At 36.0% G+C, this 23,594-nt stretch overlaps 2 protein-coding genes across 2 annotated transcripts; one reads left to right on the top strand and one right to left on the bottom strand.

Annotated features, from left to right (window-relative positions):
- Positions 1-2,751: 2,751 nt before the first annotated feature.
- LOC142629434 (uncharacterized) lies at positions 2,752-13,018 on the bottom strand. The gene is made up of 11 exons (XM_075803425.1): positions 12,879-13,018; positions 9,899-10,203; positions 9,175-9,252; positions 8,513-9,060; positions 5,918-6,571; positions 5,605-5,759; positions 4,692-4,906; positions 4,456-4,589; positions 4,004-4,359; positions 3,798-3,901; positions 2,752-3,213 (listed from the first exon to the last, which is right to left on the bottom strand). The coding sequence occupies exons 2-11, from the start codon at positions 10,185-10,187 to the stop codon at positions 3,143-3,145; spliced, it is 2,604 nt and encodes an 867-aa protein (XP_075659540.1). The 5' UTR covers positions 10,188-10,203; positions 12,879-13,018; the 3' UTR covers positions 2,752-3,142.
- Positions 13,019-18,917: 5,899 nt separating this feature from the next.
- LOC142626720 (pentatricopeptide repeat-containing protein At1g79490, mitochondrial-like) lies at positions 18,918-21,651 on the top strand. Its single transcript, XM_075800428.1, has one exon. It carries the CDS (start codon positions 19,023-19,025, stop codon positions 21,525-21,527), a length of 2,505 nt encoding a protein of 834 aa, XP_075656543.1. The 5' UTR covers positions 18,918-19,022; the 3' UTR covers positions 21,528-21,651.
- Positions 21,652-23,594: the final 1,943 nt, after the last annotated feature.

Genomic DNA, 23,594 nt, shown 5'->3' with positions numbered 1-23,594 from the left:
CCCAAGTTCTAAGAAAATCCTTTGCCGTTGGATCTCCATCACGTTGTAGAACGTGGGAGACATGGAGGCGTAGAAATTTAATACAAGCTCGCCCGGGATGCCGTAACGTCAAGAACGTGCGTTAGGCACTGGAAAAAGGCGTTTGCGCAGACAGAAGGTGACGTGTGACAAGAAGGGAATAATGATGATAATATCAAAATCCCTTTCTTTTCCGAGGAGCAAAGGAAGGGAATTTTGAGTGGCTATTGTCGGGATAAAAAGCCCAGGAGAGTATGTTGGGCTGTAGGCCTTGTCCAAGGATGCTTAGTTGTCCGATGACATGTAGGCAATAGGGAAGACGTAAGAGATAGAACACCACGAACAAATTATAGCTGCAAGGGTTATGGAAGACAGTCCGAGGAGGAATGCCACCCTGGCTAATCAAAGCAGAGGTGAGGAGGATTGGTCTGCCCTCAAGGACAACATTCCAACAGATTCTACTGATAAGGATAAACGTCATAGAAGCATAAAACGAAGGGAAGTTAGGAAATATCTAAGAGAAAACTACTACCACCGCATTGAATGCTCTGCGACTAACCTTCTAGCCGCATTAATGTAGAGGTGATACATGAACAGTGGTAAGCAGCCTTAAAGCTACTTCCAAATATTTTAGAAAGGTGCTGATGGGACAGGGATCAAGGCCAACAACTTGATCTACACGTGGATAATGGAGATGAAAGGGAGAGAGATATATAATGAAGAAGGAAGCCCCTTACGAAAGGAGAGGAAAAAAGGAGAAAAAGAATGACCACTGTAGCATGAAGAACTGAATTTGTAACCATATTCAAGAGAAATATATATAAAAAGATTTATTCTCCTCAGACTGTGTCGATGACGATTTACTTCATGCAGATTTTTCTTTTTTCATTTGGGCTCACTACAATCATTGTTTGATCCATTAAAGCCTAGTTTTTCAACTCACTCTCTATAAATGTATTGTGTTGGGCTCTTTGGGTATGAATCCTTATTCCTTTAAGCTTAGGAACCAAATCCAGTCCTTACAACTCCATTGAACAAAAGTAAAGTTAAATTTACTTTTGTTTTTTTTTTCTTTTTTTAAAGTTACAATACATATACAAATTGCACCCTCTGTCTCTAACTTTACTTTTGATCAATTAAGTTTTCTAAGTTTCAAATTTATTCAATTTAGACATTTTATCCAATTTTGTTAAAAATGCCCTTAATATAATAGCCAATTTTTTAAAACAAAATTTGACAAAAAGCTTGAATTGAATAATTTTAAAACTTAGAGAACTCAATTAAACAAAAGTAAAGTTAAAAAACTGAGATGAATTTCAGTCAAACTTAGAGATAGACACTTTACATTTTAGCAACAACAACAAAAAAAAAAAAAAAAAAAAAATCAATTCTCCTTTCTCCTTGGAAAAGCCCACTCTTTCACTAACCAATGTATGCTATTTTCTTCCTAAAAACGATGTTATTAGGAGAATTTTGAATTCACAAAAACTCTAATGATTGACTTAACCTTCAGTTTCCTTGGTCAGCCCCCAACTTGGGTTAGCCTATGTTACGCTAAACTTGGCCAAAAAAATGTGGTAATTCATCAGAGGTTATCTTTTTTGATTATTTTGGAGACAATCTCTCCTTCTTGTTCTCTCCGTTAACTTTTATTCCACCCACCTATCAATAGCTAATTTCAGAACCTTTCCCTATTTGCAGATATTTTGATCTGATGGTGGTGAGTGATATCCTTCGGAGAATTTAGTTATTTTGTGGTTGATTACTCCAATATTTGCTTTGGATTATTCTATTTCCTTATAAAGTTTTGCTAAATATTTAAAATGGTTCATTTTGCCATGTTCTCTCTCTCTCTCAACCATATTTTTGCAATATTTAATAGCTGCCCCCAAAGGCTTGCCAAAAGTTTTATTCTTGTAGTAACAAATTTCTCTCCCTTTCCGTGTATGTTAAAAATACTTAGTATTCTAAAAATAAAAAATAAAAAAGCTTAAATTAGGCTTAAGCGAGATATTAATTGAATAGTTTTTTATCAAAATATATAGCTTTTGACAACTTTTATGTTAAACGTGTAACCAAAAAAAAAAAAAAAACTAAAAGCTAGCTTATTTTCAAAAATACTAATTTTTTATAACCAATCATAAACATAAATGGTGTAGTTCATATTATACACACTTTTTTTTTTCGGTGGGGGATGGCAACATAATATTGTCTACATATTGTGCCATGACGTAGAATTAGCAACTCAATTTGTGTCCTTGAATTCGATTTTAGATGGAGAGTGAGATATTGTAGCATTGATCAACATATGAATTGAGATGTTATACATGTCGTGATCTTAAGAACTTCGCTAATTCAATATGAAATGACTTTATGCTTATGGTTGCAATGAAGCTACGATCATAGTTTGTAATGGAATATTTTTGTAGAATACTAAAATACGAGTGCCGCATGTTGTGCCTGATGTGTAGGATCATATAATTTGAAGTTGATACAGAGTACGAGAATATCTAAAAGACTGCTGTTTGTGCACAATAATGCAACAACGTTTTTAAAAAATTCAGAATAAAAATTATACTATTATTCTTAGGTATGTTATGATCTAATCAAACATAACAATGTCCTCTGAATTTCCACACTTGGTTATTGCTGATACATTGTACAACAAAGGGAAAGAAGGCAAAAGCAATATGAATGAACGGCATAATATACTTTAATAATTAGAAGAACAAAGGCTGAAAAAAAAAGTAATAATAATCCCATTGAAAATCCAAAGATACAGATTGATCATCACCATGGAAAGCGCTGTAATAATTTCTCTGCTTTTATTCAGTAGTACCAAACGGGAAATTTGAAGAGAGTAAATTACTCTACAAAACGTACATTCTTTTCCTATAAAGGGTATGTAACAACTCCCCTTCTCAAGTTCATGGTTTACAATACACAATGTGAAGCTATATTTCTAAAACAAATTTAACCCGACAAAGCCTATATCAAGTACACAATGTACTTGATGATAGTTGTTTGGATGGCAAACAGCAAAGCCTAATATGCTGGATTACTGGATGAGTAATTCTTTCCGCTGTTCAAGGTAAGTGGGAAAAATGGAAGTTATAGTTCAATCCTAGATAATACCTGTGGAAATGCTGGAAGTTGCATTGATCTTCAGTGAGTAATCAGGGACATAGGTAAGACCTGCTATGCCAGAAAGTAAACTTCCATAAGAACTTAAGGGAAAATGGTTAGCTTGTTGGATTAAGATTATAGGGTAACCATGAGAAAAAGGACACAGGAAGCAGTGATCATGAAACCAAGTAAGAGCTTTCTAGTATATAACCCCTTTCATTGACAAATGACAACATGTATTAGCCTACAAAAATATTCATTAATCAGCATTAAACAAAGAATGCTACCTGCTTGGAATTACAGTAAAATTAAACAATCAGAACTGGAGACAGTGGCTTTGGATAGAAGTATCAATGATAGACCTCCAAGAATCCATGAAAGAACGTGCGTGGGGTGGGGGTCGGTCAGTGTGTTTAGATAAATGATAAATTGTAGCTCTATTCATGAAGAGTTGTATTTAAAACCCAACGTGTCTATGATATAAGAAAGAAAACGCATCCCTCAGAATTAATGCATCTTTTAACGCTCCAACCATTAGATGAGAACTTAGTATGAGTTCAACAGAAACACATAAATAACTATTTCTTCCGACAGCTCAAGCATGCAGGTATGAAGAAGTCAAACAGTAAAAATAAACACATCGATTCCTTTACCTTTCTCCTTGACATCAATTTGTAAGGTGTCAAGTGTAATTATGCCATCAGTCAGTGGAAGTAGCTCAAGCTTGATGGAAGCTGTAGATTGAGAAGGAACACATCTGATGCACCACAGTAAATTGTAATGATGAGCATAACTATATGTTCACAGAGAGAGAGAGATTAGAAGAAGAAGAAGAAGAAGAAGAAGAATGAAGGAATACCCTAATGGAACTCTACTCTGCAGCCACAGATGTGAACAACCCAGACCAGTGCTAGGAACAACATCAGATGTGGGAGAAGCACGCTCATTAAAGGAAACTGACCGCGCTCCACCATCACTGTTCTGCTTCTGTGAATCCGATAAAAGAGGTGCTGATCCTGGCCTTTGCATAGCACTACGACGTCGGTCAGCACTAGCCCTTCCTGTAAACTCAGATAATCCAACAAATGGACTCATTGGTGTTGATGGTGAAGAATTTAAGGATACCACAGTCGGAGGTGAAGTAAATGAGGCTGGTGCAAGAACCGTCAAAGTAAGATCTTCAGAGGTCAAATTTGAAGCCTGAAGAGTTAGGACCTGAGAAATTGAACTAGTTAGATGAAATTATGTAGTAGCATGAGCAGAGATACAGTATCTACACACTGACAAATGAATAATCAATTCATAAAAAACCTGAACAGGAAGCTGGGAGACTCCTTCATTGGGACCAGGAGACTGTCCTGAAATTTCAGATGCAACAGAGATCATAAGATCCCTTGACATACGTGGTCGATAATTTGTTGGCTGTTTGAAAAACAATCTTGACTCTACATACAACAAAAACCATGGGATAAACATTGTAATAATTAGAAACAAGTAACGGATTATATTTTTCAGATAATATGGTAAACTAAGAGCAATATAGATACCAGTGTAGTTGCACCGACATGAAACCATAATTGCATACTGATCAGCAGTTGAAGCACTCCTCTTTCCTTCAACAGTCTTGGGGAGAACACGTAAACTAGATGCAGTATTTCCAGCTCGTAATTGTGATGACTGAGAACTTCTTTCACCATGAGCTTTGAGTTTCTTCCACATAGTAGTTGCAGGTTTAAGAATAAAAGAATGCTCCTCTCCCCTCCTGTCATGAGGAAAAGATTTAAGAGAACATATAAACTTGCGTATACTGAATTACGATTCTTTCCATTTACACACTACTCCCTAGACACTCGAGAAATATCTCTATTCTTCCCTTCAATTGGCACATATATACTCTCCTATATAATCTTTTCAGCAATAAGGACAAATATACAGAATGATGCAATCTGCTACACTAGAATCATGATTCAATTGACATCAACATGTCCACACACTGGAAACATCATAAAAAAAGGGTGAGCAATTCTTGATGTCCAACTAATACAAGCCAAACCCAACATAGAATTAAAAGATTTTGGATGACCTCAAACATGTTTAGATTATAACAGACCAAACTCAGGCAAGTGCCCTTTTGCCATGCCAAATTACAGTAGACCAAGGCCTTTTTTCTGCATCAAATTAGTACCAGATCTGCTGCATCAAAATTTCATTAGTTACCATGCTTGTAACTAAGGCATTGTCCCCATGTAAACAAAATTTGCACAGCCACAGCTGTCATTACCCAAAACGTTTGACATAGCCTACAAATATTTATGTACTACTTCTAAACATTAATTTTCCTTTAAAATGATATATATTTACACAACCACCACCAAGAATAGCAACAGTGATATATCCAGGGAATACAGTACCAGAGCTAACAACAGAAAGTAAATTAAGATACCTAGAGTGAACAACAACCTGAGGGCTAGGTTTGGCAAATAGTGTTCGTTGCCAGCTTCAATACACGCGATCGGTAATGATGAGGGTAATCCATCTTTTGAAGCCTCCTCAAAAACAATTGTTATAGCATCTATGTATACCACAATATCTGGCGTATGTGCAGGAGAAATGTTCTGCAAAAAATTGGATACGCTACATAATTAGGGCAAAAGATAAATGCATAACTCAACAAGTATGTTATTTCTACATAGTCTGGTCAAATATTATATCAATTATGGGGAAGAAGTATATTTATCAAATAACTAGACTCAGTAGTATAAATTGTTCACACCTTTACTTGGACGCAAATAAGGTCATCTGTATTGCAGTCAGCAGCAAAAGAATGGATTTCTACAGGTTGAATAATTTCAAGTTTTCTTCTCCACCTTCTACCTGGTATATAGATGCCTTCCAGTCCACAACGAACAGAAAACCGTTCTCGCTCCAAAGTCACACCTCGGAAAGATAAAAGCTCTTCACTCCCAACATTTTTACTCTTCAAAGGCTTCTGAGATGAGAATTGATCCCAATCATCAAGATCAAAGCTTGGCTTAGAATTGGGGACTTTAACAGGTCCAGGGGGTGGTGCAATATTTTGAGGAAGAGATGACATGGAGTAACTTCTAAAGTGGCTAAAAGAAAATAGTTGAGAGCCAGAGCCAGAGCCAGAGCCAGAGCCAGATGAGGAAGAAAGAGTGGACCTTTGAGATGAGCTACTAATTCCTGAACTAGAACTTAGAGGAGGAGATAAAGGACGAGATGGAGAGAGAGTGTTATCCAAGGGAAGCAACCATTTCAACAGTTCTCCACATGGGTCCTGATTTGCAAAAACTGAGTTGTCCTGGCTTTCAAAAGACAAATTTCTGCTCTGATATTTCTCAAATTGAAGAATTTCAATGACAGGGTCTCTCAAAAAATCAACACCAACATTCACTTGTAAACACACCTGCATCATTCCAAACAAGAGAATAAAATGAGAACCAGCAATCCTAACAACTGGAAAACAGCAATATGCATCAGGATTATAAACATTCAAACATCATATTTATGCTACAATATTAGTTTAGATTCATAAGTGCAGTTAAAAATATATGGTTAAATGATTAAATTTACCATATCCTAATAGCTTAAGCTTTTGGGAGAATCGGTAATTTAACATGGTATTAGAGCATGAGATCCTAAGTTCGATCCTTGTCTCCTTTTCACTCTAGCTCCCATTTAAATTCCCACGTGTTGGGCCTCACCTATTTAAAAGGTAGTTTCGGTCCACACATGAGGAGGAGTATTAGAAATATATGGTTAAATGATTAAATTTACCATATCCTAATAATAACTTAAGCTTTTGGGAAAATCGGTAATTTAACAAGCACCATTTACAATTTAAGTTTAATACATTTAAAAAAAAAAAATTATTTTTAGAAGAAGTTTAATTCGAATTAGGATCTCTAAGGGTTTTCCTCCAATAATATTGGGCACAAAGCTAGGTAACTTAAAATGCACTTTTGACTGGGAGTAAGTATAAAGCATAACTCAGAACAAAGTTCTGTCAAACTGTGTAGCAATCCCTTCTTTTCAGGTGGGACATCAACAATCCTTTTTAGCTATGCAGAGTTGAAGAAGATTACAATCTGTAGTGGAGAGATGAAGACACTAGTCGCCATTTTTTTTGCCATGATTCAGGTTGTCAAACTGAGATAGGGAGGAGAAAGGGCATTAGCATGATCATGGAGGAGGATCTAGTCTAAATGATCACCAAAACATTTCAAGACCAACTAGCTAGCATATGGAGGTTCATTGTAACAGAAAAATTCCCCACCTTAAAACTCAGAATCTAGCTAGCTTAGTGATGTTATCACAAGATTCCATATGATCAACAGCCTTTATTTATCATAAAAGGGGGAAAAATGTGAAGCCAACCCAAGTAGTGCATAAATCATCATTGAGTGCTCCAGATTTCCACCAGATTAGAAATGTCAATAGCCAATGTTATGCTGAATGTTCTTCAATGGTAATATGATAAAAATTAGAGAAGTCTCTTCTTCTTTTTTTTCAATATGCTTTTTCTTTTAATGATGAGTTACATACGCATCTAATGGATCTTGAACCCACAAACTCACCCTCCACCTTGTACTAACAAAGGAGGCACCAAATGAGGTAGATTCATTAGTGGTTGTCATTAGTGTCTTGTGATGCACCACAAAAGTCCTTTCTAGTTTAGCCCTTCCCTAGTTCTCTAATTATTTAGCTTGCCTAAATAAATTAAAAAAAAAAAAAAAACTATTCCTCTATTTAGCCTTTGTCAAATAAGCAATCAAAAACTTATAGTTATAGGTCCTCAAATAACCTTAATTAAGAATAACTCAAGTGATCAGGATGTAGGGAGTTTCTATATGAAGAGCAATTAAGAGAATACGGGTTACTTGACTCCAAAACATTGGTTCCGTTAATATTTATGCAGTGTAATAAAAATAGATACATTTCATTCAGCAATAAATAAATAAATACATGTCAGTCATGAGGTGCAACCAAAGTACTGAGCTGGCAGACACAGATCAAAATATAACAATAGGAAAATATGCATCATAATAGTGAGATGAAATTCTGAGGTACAAGTTGCAGCTTGAAAATGTGGAGATAACAATAGCTACAAAATCTACAGCTCAATGTATGAATTTTCATTTTTATATCACTGACAGAAAGGTTTCCTGGACTAGTACAGAACATCCAGCATATCAGACAGATGCATCTAGCATAAGTTACAATAGTATAAAGCTCCCAAAGCATGGTATAATAAAAATACACCCTAAGCAAGGACAAGTTTAATCAGTACAAAAATAAAATGTCTGAACATAGTTTTTATCATTAACTAGAAGTTTGTGGCACATACCACCAGGTCTCCATTAGAAAGGGAGCAACACTTAATACAATTTCTTGCCACTCCTCCAGCGATATTGGCATAGAAATTCCCTTTATCAATAACTGCATTAGGATGAGAGATGCTTTTTGCAGTAGAATCTAGACCATTTATGTCCAAACTTTCTGAAGACTTCTCAGAAGAACTTCTTATCGACCATAGTGACTCATCCGACTCTGCAATCCTAACAAAAAAATGGGAGTTCTCAAATTTTTGCAATAATATCTCTGTCTGTCTTTTGTGGTCTTCCATTCGTAGAAGAGATTCACTAACAGAAACATCCTTTACAGGATCAATCTCCTCTTTCGATAGCCTTTCACCATTCTGATCCATATCCTGACCATCAGGATTTTCCCCTGTTCCCGACACTGAATTCATTCCACCTTTTGCGTTTCCATTTTGTTTATGGGGGCTTTGCCCTTTACCATTCTTACTCATTACAGCAGCAACTTTAAATGGAGTAAGAATTTCTGTATCCTGCTTATATGCTGACAAGCATGCCAAGATATGAACTTGTTCACCTGCATAAGAAATAGAACTCAGGTCCCATGTCATAAATGCAAAATCTCTCGTGGGAAAAGAACAGGTGCATGTGAGAAGTGAAAGAAGTTAAGAATCAAAAGAGAATTAAATACCTGGAAAAACAAAGGAGCGGTCCATTGAGCGTAATGAATGAATATCTGGGGCATCACTCCAACTGTCAGGGAGTTCCTCTACAAAAACAATCCATGCATTAGATATACCAAAACAGAATATATTAATAATTTTTTGATTATTAAAAAAGAAAATTAATGATGAAGAGAACCTCATACAGCATATCAAAGCACAAACTAAGCAAAGCTTGAATGAAACTAATTAATCAATAAAATTCACAAAATAAAATCGGTGATGTAAATCAAGCTTTTGAGCCATGAACCAAAGTAGAAAATCCTTATCTATGTCTTAACAAAGCGTATGCAATCCCTTGAACCTTGTTATAGTAAGAATATGCTGACATTTCTTTAAAGGACTAAGGGAACAGCAGAGATCTTTTAACTTTCAAAATTTGAGACGGAGAGGGAATGGTCAACAGTGAACCGTTGCAGAATACCAGCTTTTTCCATGCTTTTTTAAATCTTAACTAAACCCACCATCACCACCCATCTACCTGAGTGAGCTTGATCAACTACTAGTACAATATTTGCTGATAAAAACATTGTATTTGACATTCTTTTAATAAGTACCTTCCCAATCAAATTTAATTGACTCAATTCAAAGCTCTTCTTGATTTCTGCATGCATCAATCCAAAGTTCACACAAAATAAACATATGATGCAACCATATGCACTACACAAGTTGACAATATTTGCAAGGACATACTATATGGAATGGTAATCCATCCTTCTTCTTCAGAAACATCAGAGTGCTCCATTAGAGCAGGGGACTCATCCTTAGCACATGGACCTCCAACATTGCCATTTTCACCTTCAACACCAACAGTCTCTCCATAATGATCTTCAACTGGGGAATACTCTGGATTTGGATCTTCAGCTATAAGACCCTCCAAAGTTGTTCCAGGTTTTGGCTTATAAAGCGTGTCTGAAGCAGATTCATGAATAGATGGCAGTTCTGCAGCTGCATTTTGAGTAGGCCGCAGAAGAAAATTCATTGTCCCTAAGATTTCTCTGCACAATAAAAGATGTCATCTTCTAATTACAACGTCAAATATATATATATAAATCAACTATTAAATTACAAAAAAAAAGAAAAAAGAAAGTAGTTTACAAGTATGCCTGGCTTGAAAATTGCAAACCAGTGTCATAACATCTGTATATTTCCCTAGATACTAACAAAAGTAAACACAACATAACACTGTTTAATGAAATGGGTGGTTTTTTTTTTCAAAAAAATTTTTGTTACTTGTATTAAAAAAAAAAAACATTTTTAATAAAATGAAGGGCATTATCATCAACCTCAAGAATCATAAAAACTCACACGATATGTCCAATGACATACAAATTCTCACACAAAACCTAAAAACCAAACAAACGGTTGGCACTTTCTTCTAAAGTGAAAACTTCAATTTCTGAGTCATTCACTAAAACGAAAAGCATTACAAAGGGGCAAATGGATAACAACAATTACAAAGAGAAAGTTGTTTATCAGATGCTAAAAACTACACTGTCAGCTAAAAAAGCACTCTTCCCTCTCCATTTCAAATAGGACCATTTCATAGTTTGAATTAAATATTACAACCTGAAGGCGTACATGGTACCACATCATTTGAACTTATAAGGAACAGGTTCCTCTCCATTTCATGGTTCAGATTAAATCTTACAAATCTTAAAGTGTGCCTGATGCCACGTCATTCAAGATTAACAACACGGCACCATAGAAATAAAATCTTAACAATAAAACAAGCTCTCTCCATTTCACTTGAAATAGAGAGGATCCCTATTCTAATGTGAATGAGGTAAAGGAAATGGTACCCTAAACTTAATAAACATACATACTTATAATAATAATAATAATATATTTTTTTTTTTTATAGGCAATCAGAAAACTTTTATAAATGATAGAAAAAAGAGAAATACAAGAAGTTCATGATGATGAACAACAAGAAATTAAAGGAATAAACAGTACAATAAACCTAGGGTAATCAAAAAACTAAGCAAAGGGAGGACAAAAACTCAGAGAGAGAAGAACAATCAATAAAACCCCAACAACGAGACCACTCCAAAAGACTACGATGGCATAAAAGCTTTAACTCTACCAACATCTTCTCTTTGTCCTCAAAGGATCAACGATTTCGTTCCAACCACACAATCCACGTTAAGCACCTTGGAACCAAGTTTCAAATGTCCGAATTATGCTTCCCATGCCACGGATGCCAGCAAGATAACAAACCTGCCACCGATCCGGGCATAACCCGATGAATACCAAAGGCTTGAAGCATAAAAGTCCATAGGGAATGGATAACAGGACAATGAAGAAGAAGGTATTTAACTGACTTCCCATCACAGCAACACATACAACACCTATTAGCCAAAGGGCAACCCTTAAGCATTAGATTATCCAAAGTAAGGATCCGACCATGAGGATCCAACACATAATAATAAGGTCCAGTTAACAGGTGCCCTTAGGGCATTTTTTAATTGACCATTTTTGGAAAGTTTTAATATCAAGTTTCTAAAGGGACTTCCTAAACCAATGCCCTTAGGGGATCCATTAGCTTTTCCCTAATAATAATAAACATACATAGACGTGACACCCGCTTTTAAAGCTATGCCTCGAAAAAAAGCACGGTCAAATCAAAATTTGAATCCAATACCAAATGTTTTAAGCTATCAGATGCTAAAAACTACACTGTCAGCTTACAAAGCACTCTTCCCTCTCCATTTCAAATAGGACCATTTCATAGTTCAAAATTAAATATTACAACCTGAAGGTGTACATAGTACCACATCTTTTGAACTCATAAGGAATAGGATCCTCTCCATTTCATGGTTCAGATTAAATTTTACAAGTCTAAAAGCGTATCTAATGCCACGTTATTTAAAATTAACAACACGGCACCATATACACTGTTAAATACAAGGAATAAAACCTTAACCTTAAAATAAACTCTCTCCATTTCACTTGAAATAGAGAGGATCCCTATTCTAATAATAATAATAATAATGGTCCAGTTAAGAGGTGCCCTTAGGACATTTGTTAATTGACCATTTTAGGAAAATTGTGATACCAAGTTTCTATAAAGACTTCCAAAACCAATGTCATTAAGGCATCCATTAACTTTTCCCCAATAATAATAAACCCATATAGACGTGACACCCGCTTTTAAAGCTATGACTCGGGAAAAAAAAAAAAAAAAGCACCATCAAATCAAAAATTGAACCCAATTCCAAATGTTTTAGTCTAGGATACACGGACACGGACACGGACACAGACATGAGAACAGGTACGGATACGATACAACAACACGAGCAATTTATGAAAAATTATAAAATGATACTGCAGATAAGTTTAGTGAGCCTCAGCAAGTTAGTGGCCACCAAGTATTAAACCATACATAAGTACACAAAATAGAAAATTATATATAAACATTGAAATTAACTAATTTGCACTTGGATTAAGCAGTAAAAGCCACTTAAAATATTTAAAATAAAAATTTAAATCTCATTCTCACAGCATTTTCATTAACAGTCAAAACAAACAAAATTCAATACTCAAATTGACACAATCGGACATTCCTGAACTTTAAATCAAAATCTCAGAAATGATCAAATCTAATAAGTACCAATCAGATTGGTGATCCAATACCATTGATTTCAATGAGAGGGGGTTCTGAAGCGTTTACCTGAAGAGAAGATCACGCGGGAGAGAGTGTGTGTGTTTGGTAGATCCACTTGCAGACGCAAAAAAAATAAAAAAAAATACACAAAAGTGTTTTTGTGTTTTGTGTTTCTGTTTCGGGCTTTAAAAGTTAAAAACACTCTCTCTCTCTCTCTCTCTCTCTCTGTTTCGATTTGATTCTTTTACTGTTTGCAGACCATGGATTTTTGTTATTTGGTTTTGGGGCTCTATATGGGTTCGGGTCGTTTTGGTTTTCGAACCCGGCTATTAAAACGCACAGCTTTGCTCTCGGATTGGATTTTCCCAACATGCATACGTTGTCGTTTTCTAATATAACGGTGGTTAACTTAATTTATTGTGGTGTAATGTTAGAGACAAAAATATTGCGTGAATATTCAAAATTATTATTTGTGTTCATTTATGGGGTCTGTTTGAATAAAACTTATTGCTAAAAACTAAAAACACTGTAGCAAAATAATTTTTAAATGTGTGAATAGTGATGCAGGACCTATTTTTAATAAAAAAAATTGATGAAAAAGTATGTGAATAGTGCGCGCACTGCGCATATGTCCCCCGCAGCTGCAACAAAAACGGAAAAAAAAAAAAAAAAAAAAAAAAAAGCAAAACGTGAAAACGCAGCAAATTTTAATCTTTATCCAAACGCCACCTATATGTACTATAAAAATCGAAACTTTTGATTTTTAGTTTTTTTCTTTTATACAAGATAGAATTTCTACTCTAACATAATTTAAGTGTACATATGTATAAAGCTCCCTCCTGGAGACTTGAACTTCGGCCCTTATTCCCCACAGTCTACAAGCACTTATACTTGTGGAGTGACCATCACACCAAGGGCGTGCGGTGATACTTTTGACTTTTATTTGATTTCATAATATGATGCCACATTAGTTTTGCTAACTTCACAAATTTCCACATCAGTATTTCTTTTCTCTATTTTTCAAATCTCATTTTAATTCTTTTAATTTTTTTTTCCAAACCTATTACTCGACTTTCATTATAGTTTTATGCGAACCTTACGCATTCAAATTTTAGACACTCTCTTCCATTCCGATTCTCCTTCTCCTTTGACAAGTTTAGTCATTCTCTTTGTCTTTCTTAAAACCTCTGAAGGTTGCCACCATGTCAAACCATCGCCCCACCTTCAGCCCAGCCTCTACCTATATATCGTCAGAACCATTACAGTGTAGGTATTTTTAAACAAGAAAAAGTGGTGTTAAATATGAATTAAGTTTTGTCATTTTAGGTTGAGTGTCTTTGATTTAGGTATTTGGATTATTGGTTTTAATTAAGGTTGAATGATGAAGAAGAATGAAAAGAAGGGCACAACTGAAAAAGAAGTAGAGAATGGTTTTTTTTAGTTTTGGTTTATTTTGAATTGTATGTACAATGGATTTTTTTGATTGACATTATTGAATTTTGGTTTGTGATAAGGAATATTTTCACCAGTTACAAAAATTTTTCCAACACCTTAGAGTCTTCGGTCACCAAGAGCATCATGAGCTCACCAAAAGTATCGTCGGTCACAAAGGAAGTGTGACACTATGTGACGTGCTCTGCCTCGACGGTCGTCACGTATCAATGGGTCGTCAAGTACTAAGGGGTCGTCAAGTACTAAGGTGTCGTCAGGGACCCAATAGTCATCATGTACCTTCCTCAACACTACGCGGCACGCTCCGTCTTGACGATCGTCACATATCAATGGGTTGTCAAGTACCTAGGGGTTATTAGGGACCCAACGGTCATCATGTACCTTCCTTAACACTACGCAACACACTCTGCATTGATGGTCGTCACATATCAATGGGTTGTCAAGTTTACCTAGGGGTCATCAGGGACCCAGCGATCGTCAGGTACCTTTCTTGACACCGCCTTGATTGTCGTTACATATTAAGGGGTCACTAGGTATCATACTCATCAACACTAACTCATATAAATCGATGAGACACTTTTGGCAGACGATCCACTATACTCGTCCAATCAACAAACCAACTTGCACAATAATAAGGGTATTTTCGTCCAACAAAGTCCTTCGAGCACTTTGACCCATTAAGATGGAATACTCCGTCACTGACCCGTCAAGGTTTATGCCTCTTCTAGTAGGACCTGGCTGATAAGGGTGTTCTCGTTAATAAGATTCAAGGCACAACACACAAGGAAGGCGATAATTTCTCTCGACCTGTCTGCTTCCCATTAGTAGACGGGGATCAAAGCGACAACACCATGAAGGCTGATGGCCCCACGGCACCTAACAGGCATCCGCTTAAGATGACGGGTACCCTCAAGAGATGCAAGAGATTGACGGGTTCGGAAGAGGCCAATAAATTCAATATAGGGTAAACTTAATCCCCACGAATGTCTATACAAGGAAACATCTTGTACCCCACGATTGACCTTAATCAAAGGAATCTCTATATGGAAAAGATCAATACGTGTATTGATAGAGGTGATTTTAATTGGTAAAATAAAAGAAGCTATCATGCATGCTGTCAACTTCACGCAAGGTGAAGCCGTCAGCCTCAATGCTGACGACTTCACCAAGGTGCAGTTGTCAGTTTCAAAGCCAACAACTTCATCCTACTACCTAACGGCATCTACACCTAGACGAGATAAGAAGCTGACGGGTAGACAGTTGAAGGCAAGAAAGGAAATAATGACAGGTCTAGCATGACTATACTTGGCCTCCAAGAATATGTATATAAGAAACACCTTGTGCCTCATGATTAACTCTAATCAAAGGAATCCCTACAAGGAAAGTATACCGCGATATGCGTGTACTAATAAAGATCTTCTCTATAAAGAAAGACCTTTTCCACCAAGAAATGGATGTCAACTCTACGTTATTATAAAAACCCTAAAACCCTCACAGACCAAGGTACGCATAATTTACCCTAACTCCGGCACTCTAGAGTTGTGAAGAGTTTTCTAACTTAACATTCGGAGGGTATTTGGCCGATACCACACCGATACTCTTTATAAAGTCTTCTTCTTTTTCTGTATTGCACAGGTCTAGTATCGAGTACGTGAGGACCGTGTGACTTACTGACGATTTTTTGGCATCATCAATTTGTGTGTGTGATTTTTTAGTATTGGTTTCTTTTGAATTGCATGAAATTGAGTAATCGTGATAACTTTTACAGTGACTATTGGCTTGCAAGAAAGAATGGGAGGACCTGCATTAGTTTATATCAGTGGCTTATCCTAAGAGTTTAGTTTGATTTGCGTTCTACTCACACCTCATTAAGTTGAAATGTTTCCTCAAACATCACTATGTTAGCTTTAAGAAAAAGATAGAAACCTAGCATTATTAGTTACTATTGCTATATAATTTTTTTCAATGGCTTGTTGTAGTAATTGTGAAAATTTTATCCAATGAATAAAAGCATTTGGAGTGTGTAACAATTTGATATACAAAATCTAATGTTTAGTAAGCATTTGGTTCAAAGAATACTAAAGCCAAGAGTGTGAAGTAGTTGTATGTTTTTTTGGGCAGTTTGCTTTTCCTGCTTAATGTTTATTGGGCAAGAGGTTTTTATGGAATGCTACGCTTCTAAGTACGCATCTAAAGAGGTGTTTAGTATAGTAGCAATATGAAGTTGAGACAACTAATAATGAAATTGAAAATTGGGAAATGGTTTGTTGCGCGCTTTAGGTGCAAGTTGAATCGAGATTGGCTTTTCAGTGAAAAGTTCATGCAGAATAATTGTTCAAATTATTCTTTATTTTATTATTATTATTTTTTGTTCTGAAAAATTTGATGCAAACTTTGACCGGGGTAAAATGTCATTTTGGTCAATTTTGTAAAACGTTAATTGGCCATTGAAACAAAGGTACTGTGTAAATATTAACCATAAACACATCCATTTAAGAAAAACTCCATTCCTCTAATACAGCCTTAAGAGCATCAACATTAGGAAATGTTATCCCATCCCATTTTACTATCTTAAAAAACTACTTTTATCAATTATACCATACCATTTTACAACACATCCAACATCCCAAAATTCTATTTTTTCACATTTTATTTAAATAATCTATTTTATTCCTTTTTTTACTATTTCTCTTTTTCTATTCCTTTTCATCTCTTTCTCCCTCAACCTTTAGCACCGATTTCAACACACAGAGCCACACACACACACAAACCCATGATACACCGATCCACCTATCCAACCCCATCACCACCCACACACACACAAACACAAACCATCAACAGAGCCACACACACGCACAAACACAAACCATCAAACCATTAACACACACACACACACACACCATCAAACCAATTGGAGCTAGCAACAGCCACCATACCTCCAAAGAAACCCACCACCGATGCCTCGTCGGAATCACTATCGGAGCCATCAGAGCTCTAATTCAAACCCATCGGAGCCCTCACATCGATCCAAACCCAGCCACAGACCCACCGTCGTCAAAACCCACGATCTCCATCGTTGTTAAAACCCACGTTGACCCTAATCTCAGCTTCTCGAAAGTACTTAATCGGATAGCCTTTCAGATTTTAAACATGCAAACATCTAACTTATTGGAAAGAGAGGGTCATCGGAGAGAGCACAGGGTCTTGGGTCTAAAGAGAGTAGAGAGTAGATGAGAAATAGAGAAGGAAGAGAGAGAAAATAAGAGAAATAATGAGAGAGGAGAGAGAAATTTTGGGGTTAAAAATGAGGAGAGAGAGTATTAATTTTTTTTTATCCCATTAAGCTATAGTACCATCTTACATTTAAGATGGTACTGTAGCACTATGCCAAAAAAATTTAGCCTTTCCCAATTTTGGCATTCTAGTTGCTGAGCATGTAATGGGCCTGAATGCTAAATGTACCTTACATTTGGCATATGGCAGGCCCACTATTGATGCTCTAACTAAAAGATAAATGCTATAAATTCGTATAGTTATTATAAAATGTGATAAAAGTTATGATTTTATTTAACAAAATTAATGCATTTCTGACCCTCTAAGAACAACTTTTCATTGTTATATTTTTCACATACTTTTTTTTTTTGGTGATCCTAACACATTATGCCATTAAGAAAAAAAACAGTTTAAGATGTTATAAAACTATAGATCTACTACTCAAAATGATGTTATACCATTTTTTTGTAGTTTCAATAGAATGTTAATTTATTGCATCTGTTACACAATGATTGTTTTTTATCATTAGACTTAAACTATTATTTTAAAAGAATAAAAGATGAATTAAATTTAATAGAATAAAAGACGGATTAAATTTATTTTCCAATAAATTCCTGTACACCACACAGATTAGCGACCAGTATATTATGGGTCCGTTTGGATGGAGCTTATTGCTGAAAACTGAAAACTGAAAACACTGTACCAAAATAATTTTTAAATGTGTGAATAGTACCGTGAGACCCATTTTTAATAAAAAAAATTATGTAAAGTAAAGTTTGTGGGTCCCATGAACAGTACACGGGACCCACAAATGTGCTGAAAGTCAGCAAAATGCGGCTACTGTTCATGCACAGTAACATGAACAGTAGCCTTGTCCCCCCTGACCCGTGCTGCAGCAGCAGAAGAAGAAGAAAAAAAAAAAAAAACAGAAAACTCAGACACAGACGCAGAAAACGCTGTATTCAAACCAAGCCTATATACTAAAAGTTGAGCTTAAAAGTCGAAGTTATGCCAAGTGACTTCACCTATTTCTCTTAGATGTAGACATGAAGTTGGTTTAAGTAAATTAAATATTATAGTTTAATTTTATGAGGTTTGTGATATTTTTCCGTAGATGTTGACTTGAAAATAATCAACCAATCCTTATTAAAAATTTACGATGCCTTTTTTTTTTTTTTTAAATTTATAAATTTATATTTTTATGAACTTACTACAATACGTGGTTCTTTTGATAAAATGTGATATGGTGTCTGGTGACCATAAAGTTTGATAGGGCCTCATTCATCAATCCAGTCATTGGGCCTTGGGCCTCATAAAAAAACCCGGCCCATTACCACTCTTCTTCCCCTCTCTCTCAGTCTCTTCAGTACCGAAATTGCAAACAAGCGGGCATCAATGCAAAGGGTTTTAGCCTGGTAAGCATTTCCAATACCCAAAACCCCTAATTTTTTTCTTCTTCTTTACATTCCTAATTACTCAGATTCAATGATTAATTGTAGGAAATTGAACCCTAGAACTCTCTATTCACTCACCAGAAACCCTACTTCTAGCTGTACCTCTTCATTTCATTCTTTCAATTCAATAACCCCTAATTTGTACACAATTGAACTGTATTCATGTTGCAAAAGCTTCAGTTTTTTGAGCTCTATAATGGGTTTCAATTCAATTTCCCAAAAGCTTTCTCTACCAAAAGACCCTAATTTTGTCAACCTTAGTTTTAGTAGAAATTACTCTTCTGGAAAGGACAGTAATGGTGGGTCTGGTGAGTGGACTGAGGAAATAGAGTATTTAGATGAATCAGGGAGTGTTATTTACAGTGGGAAAGGTGTGAGGTCAGTTGAGCCTGGTGTTGATGATCATGTGATGGTGGGTGGGATAAAGAAGCCATTTTTGAATGCCTCAGCGGTGGCTAAGATTGTTGAGGTTGTGAAGAGGTGGAAATGGGGACCTGAGTTGGAGACCCAGTTAGATAAACTCCAATTTGTACCAACTATGACTCACATTACTCAGGCCTTGAAGGTTGTTAAGGATAGTGATGCTTGTTTGAGTTTGTTTAGATGGGCTAGGAGGCAGTCATGGTATTTGCCAAATGATGAGTGTTATGTGATGCTGTTTGATGGGTTAAACCAAAATAGAGATTTTGATGGAATCCAATTGTTGTTTGATGAAATGGTTAGTGATTCTAGTAATAATGGGATTTCATCATTTACTGCGTATAATCGGGTTATTCAGTATTTGGCTAAAGCTGAGAAATTGGAGGTGTCATTTTGTTGTTTTAAGAAGGTTCAGGATTCAGGTTGTAAAATTGATGTCCAAACATATAACTCGCTTATTACATTGTTTTTGAATAAGGGTTTGCCTTATAAGGCATTTGAGATATATGGAAGCATGGAAGCAGCAGGGTGTTTGTTGGATGGGTCAACTTATGAGTTGATGATACCAAGTTTGGCAAAATCAGGCCGTCTTGATGCTGCTTTTAAGCTCTTCCAAGAGATGAAAGAGAGGAATTTTCGGCCTGGCTTCAATGTCTTCTCGTCGCTTGTTGATTCAATGGGCAAAGCTGGGAGATTGGACACCTCAATGAAGGTGTACATGGAAATGCAGGGTTATGGGCTCCGATCATCTGCTACAATGTATGCTTCTTTGATTGAGTCATATGTGAAGGCTGGGAAGTTAGATACTGCTCTTAGGCTTTGGGATGAGATGAAGAAAACAGGGTTTAGGCCTAACTTTGGGTTGTACACATTGATTGTTGAGTCGCATGCAAAATCAGGGAAGCTTGATATTGCAATGTCTGCCTTTAAAGATATGGAGAAGGCTGGATTTTTACCAACCCCATCTACATATTCTTGTCTCTTGGAAATGCATGCAGCCACTGGACAAGTAGATTCTGCCATGAAGCTCTATAACTCGATGACGAATGCAGGTATGAGACCAGGTTTAAGTACTTATACTTCCCTATTGACGCTTTTGGCTAACAAGAAGCTTGTGGATGTGGCTGCCAAAATTTTACTTGAAATGAAGGCCATGGGGTATTCTGTTGATGTGAGTGCTAGTGATGTTTTGATGGTGTATATCAAGGATGGTTCTGTTGATCTTGCTTTGAGATGGTTACGCTTCATGGGCTCATCAGGTATTAGAACAAATAATTTTATAATCCGACAGTTGTTTGAGTCATGTATGAAGAATGGTTTGTATGAGTCAGCCAAACCTCTCCTTGAAACATATGTGAACTCTGCTGCAAAAGTTGATCTCATACTATACACATCAATTCTAGCGCATCTTGTGAGATGCCAGGAGGAGGAGAATGAGAAGCATTTGATGTCTATTCTTAGCGCTACCAAACACAGGGCACACTCTTTCATGTGTGGACTCTTCACAGGCCCAGAGCAGAGGAAACAGCCAGTTTTATCTTTTGTGAGGGAATTCTTTCAGAGCATTGATTATGAGTTGGAAGAGGGGGCTGCAAGGTACTTTGTCAATGTTCTTCTTAACTATCTTGTTCTTATGGGGCAGATGAACCGAGCTCGATGTGTTTGGAAGGTTGCCTATGAGAACAAGCTTTTCCCAAAGGCAATAGTCTTTGATCAACATATTGCTTGGTCCCTTGATGTTAGAAACTTGTCGGTGGGAGCTGCTCTTATAGCAGTTACACACACCCTCCATAGATTCAGAAAACGCATGTTGTATTATGGTGCTGTCCCAAGACGCATTAAATTGGTTACAGGACCTACCTTGAAGATTGTAGTCGCACAGATGTTGAGTTCAGTAGAATCTCCTTTTGAGGTCAGTAAGGTGGTTCTAAGAGCCCCTGGAGATTCTGTCATGGAGTGGTTTAAGAAACCAATTGTTCAACAATTTCTTCTAAATGAGATTCCATCAAGGTCTGATATCCTCCTGCACAAACTGAACACACTTTTTCCCAGTTCAGCACCTGAAATTAGATCTATGTCTCCTCCCAAGCCTCTAATTTCAAGGAGGGCAATGTAAACATATCTGATATCAGCTCTTCTTCTTTGTAATTAATTTCCTTCTTTGTTCTTTTGCTTTTCTCTTTTTTGTAACCTTTGATTTGCATTGTGCCTTTTTTGCATAAAGCAGCTTTTTGAATATACATCTTTCTTTCTTATAAAAAAAAACATATCTGATATCAGTTAATAGGCCTTGTATTTGTGAAATGGAACTGTAAGTTATTTTATCTTATAGTGGTGTGTTCTTTCTACCTTGGGTCTCTTATTTCATATTAATGAGACATGCATATAGGCCAAAAAAGAAGTGGAAGTATTGGCAAAACAAATAACAAATGATAAAAATTCAAAGAAGAAGAGGTGTTAATCTCATGATTGAGTCATTGACAAACATTTACACATTGAGTTGTATTTTGAAATTCCATGTTATTTCTGAAACTCAGATTGTTCTAATATCAATGAAACTTGAACTTCACTTTTAGTGGCTTCCAATCTTATACTTTTTTTTTTTTTTAATAAGTAAATAATTTTATTGAAATCTGAAAAAAGTGTGATCCCAATACACTAGCTGTATACATCAGGACATACAAAGAAAAGAAAAAAAAGAAATCTGAAAAAGAAAGAACTTTGAAAATCTCAAGGAGGCCAAATAATCTAGGAACCCCAAAATTGAAAATGATGTAGGTGGTGATATCCACTCATACAAGGACCTGAGGAATATATATTTCAGCTTGGTCATGCCAAGTTCTTTGCCCTCAAAGCACCTGGCATTACGTTCCTTCCAAATGGACCAAATGGGATACAATGGAGCTGCTTGCCACACAGCCCCACTTAGTTACATTTCTGATTTCTCTGATAGTTGTTTGGCCACTCGATAAGTTTTGGGGATTCTGTTTCCTCCCTCCACACTTGTCTATAGTGTGCTATGTATTTTTAGCTACATTTCTGATTTCTTTGATAGTTAGTTGGTTGATTCCAATTTTGATTTTTTCTTCCTACAGTTTATATACTCATCTTTGTATGGTTGACAGTCTTGAAAGGTTGTGAATTAATTGGCATTTCAGGAAGGAGATCAAAAGTGTATTGGATGAAACGTACAGGTTATGTCATTTTTAGGTGATTGCACCAATTGTGGTGTGATAGATAGTCACTTTGAAGATTAATAAATTCATACCATTCTCTTCAATTAATTTTTCAAGCCAGAAATCACTTTGATTCTGTAGATTGCATTTAGCATTTGATTATTGGGAGAGATGATATTTATCAACAAGCAGATATTGGCTGCAGGGTGAGGACTGAGGGGGATATATTCTTAGATACTGCCACCTGTGCAATGGCGTTTCGGGTACTACGTGTTAATGGATATGATGTTTCTTCAGGTATTTTCTGAATTGGGAGACAGCATACATGATTTTGATTGTTTAGGTAAGTTTTAATATCTTTATCCTGTTTTGTAGATCCATTTACCTGACTTTCAGAAGATCAATTCTCCAGTTCCCCTGGAGGATATGTGAAGACATTGGTGCTGTCTTGGGATTATTTAGCGCGTCTGAAATCATCGTACATTCTGATGAATTTGTTCTGGAGAAACAAACTTTCTGGTATAAGAATTATCCAATGGTTCAATTCATGCAGACGGATGAAATATATATGTTGGCCAACAGGTAATTTCCTGCAATAAAACCCTTTTTCACTGATTTAGTGATGCTTGACTGTATAATCGGATAATCCACAGTTAATTGCCAGAAGACTACAACCTTTGATCGTTTCAGGTGGATGATGCTCTTAAGTTTCCTTACCATGCAAATATGGATCGTCTATCAAACAGGAGAGCCATTGAGCATTACAATAAAAGAAATACAAGGATTTTAAAAACTGCATATAGGTAAACCTATTGTGGGTTTTTGTCCTTCATTCTTTTATTTATGGAATATGGAGATTTTAATTCTGCTTAAGAATTTGCCATTTTTAGTGGAATATTTTATTTATCTTTGTATTCTTCTAATGTCAGTTCTTTAATTACTGGCAATGAAGATTTCCTAAAATTGGCAGTACAAGACTTCAACATCTGAATATCTTTGTGTAGTTT

Source organism: Castanea sativa, chromosome 3 (assembly GCF_040712315.1).
Source record: "Castanea sativa cultivar Marrone di Chiusa Pesio chromosome 3, ASM4071231v1".
In the NCBI taxonomy this organism is placed as follows: domain Eukaryota; kingdom Viridiplantae; phylum Streptophyta; class Magnoliopsida; order Fagales; family Fagaceae; genus Castanea; species Castanea sativa.
Note: the sequence above shows the minus strand (reverse complement) of the source record. Positions and strands in the feature narration are given on the sequence as shown.

What these genes read in the sequence shown, in the direction of transcription:
- LOC142629434 (XM_075803425.1), bottom strand. Translation starts at nt 10,187, where the DNA reads ATGAATTTTCTTCTGCGGCCTACTCAAAATGCAGCTGCAGAACTGCCA. An exon ending in TTTCTAATGGAGACCTGGTG is followed by an intron (nt 6,572 to 8,512) that starts GTATGTGCCACA and finishes GGAATGATGCAG; the next exon opens with GTGTGTTTACAAGTGAATGT. An exon ending in AATTGATGTCAAGGAGAAAG is followed by an intron (nt 3,214 to 3,797) that starts GTAAAGGAATCG and finishes CTGGCATAGCAG; the next exon opens with GTCTTACCTATGTCCCTGAT.
- LOC142626720 (XM_075800428.1), top strand. Translation starts at nt 19,023, where the DNA reads ATGATTAATTGTAGGAAATTGAACCCTAGAACTCTCTATTCACTCACC.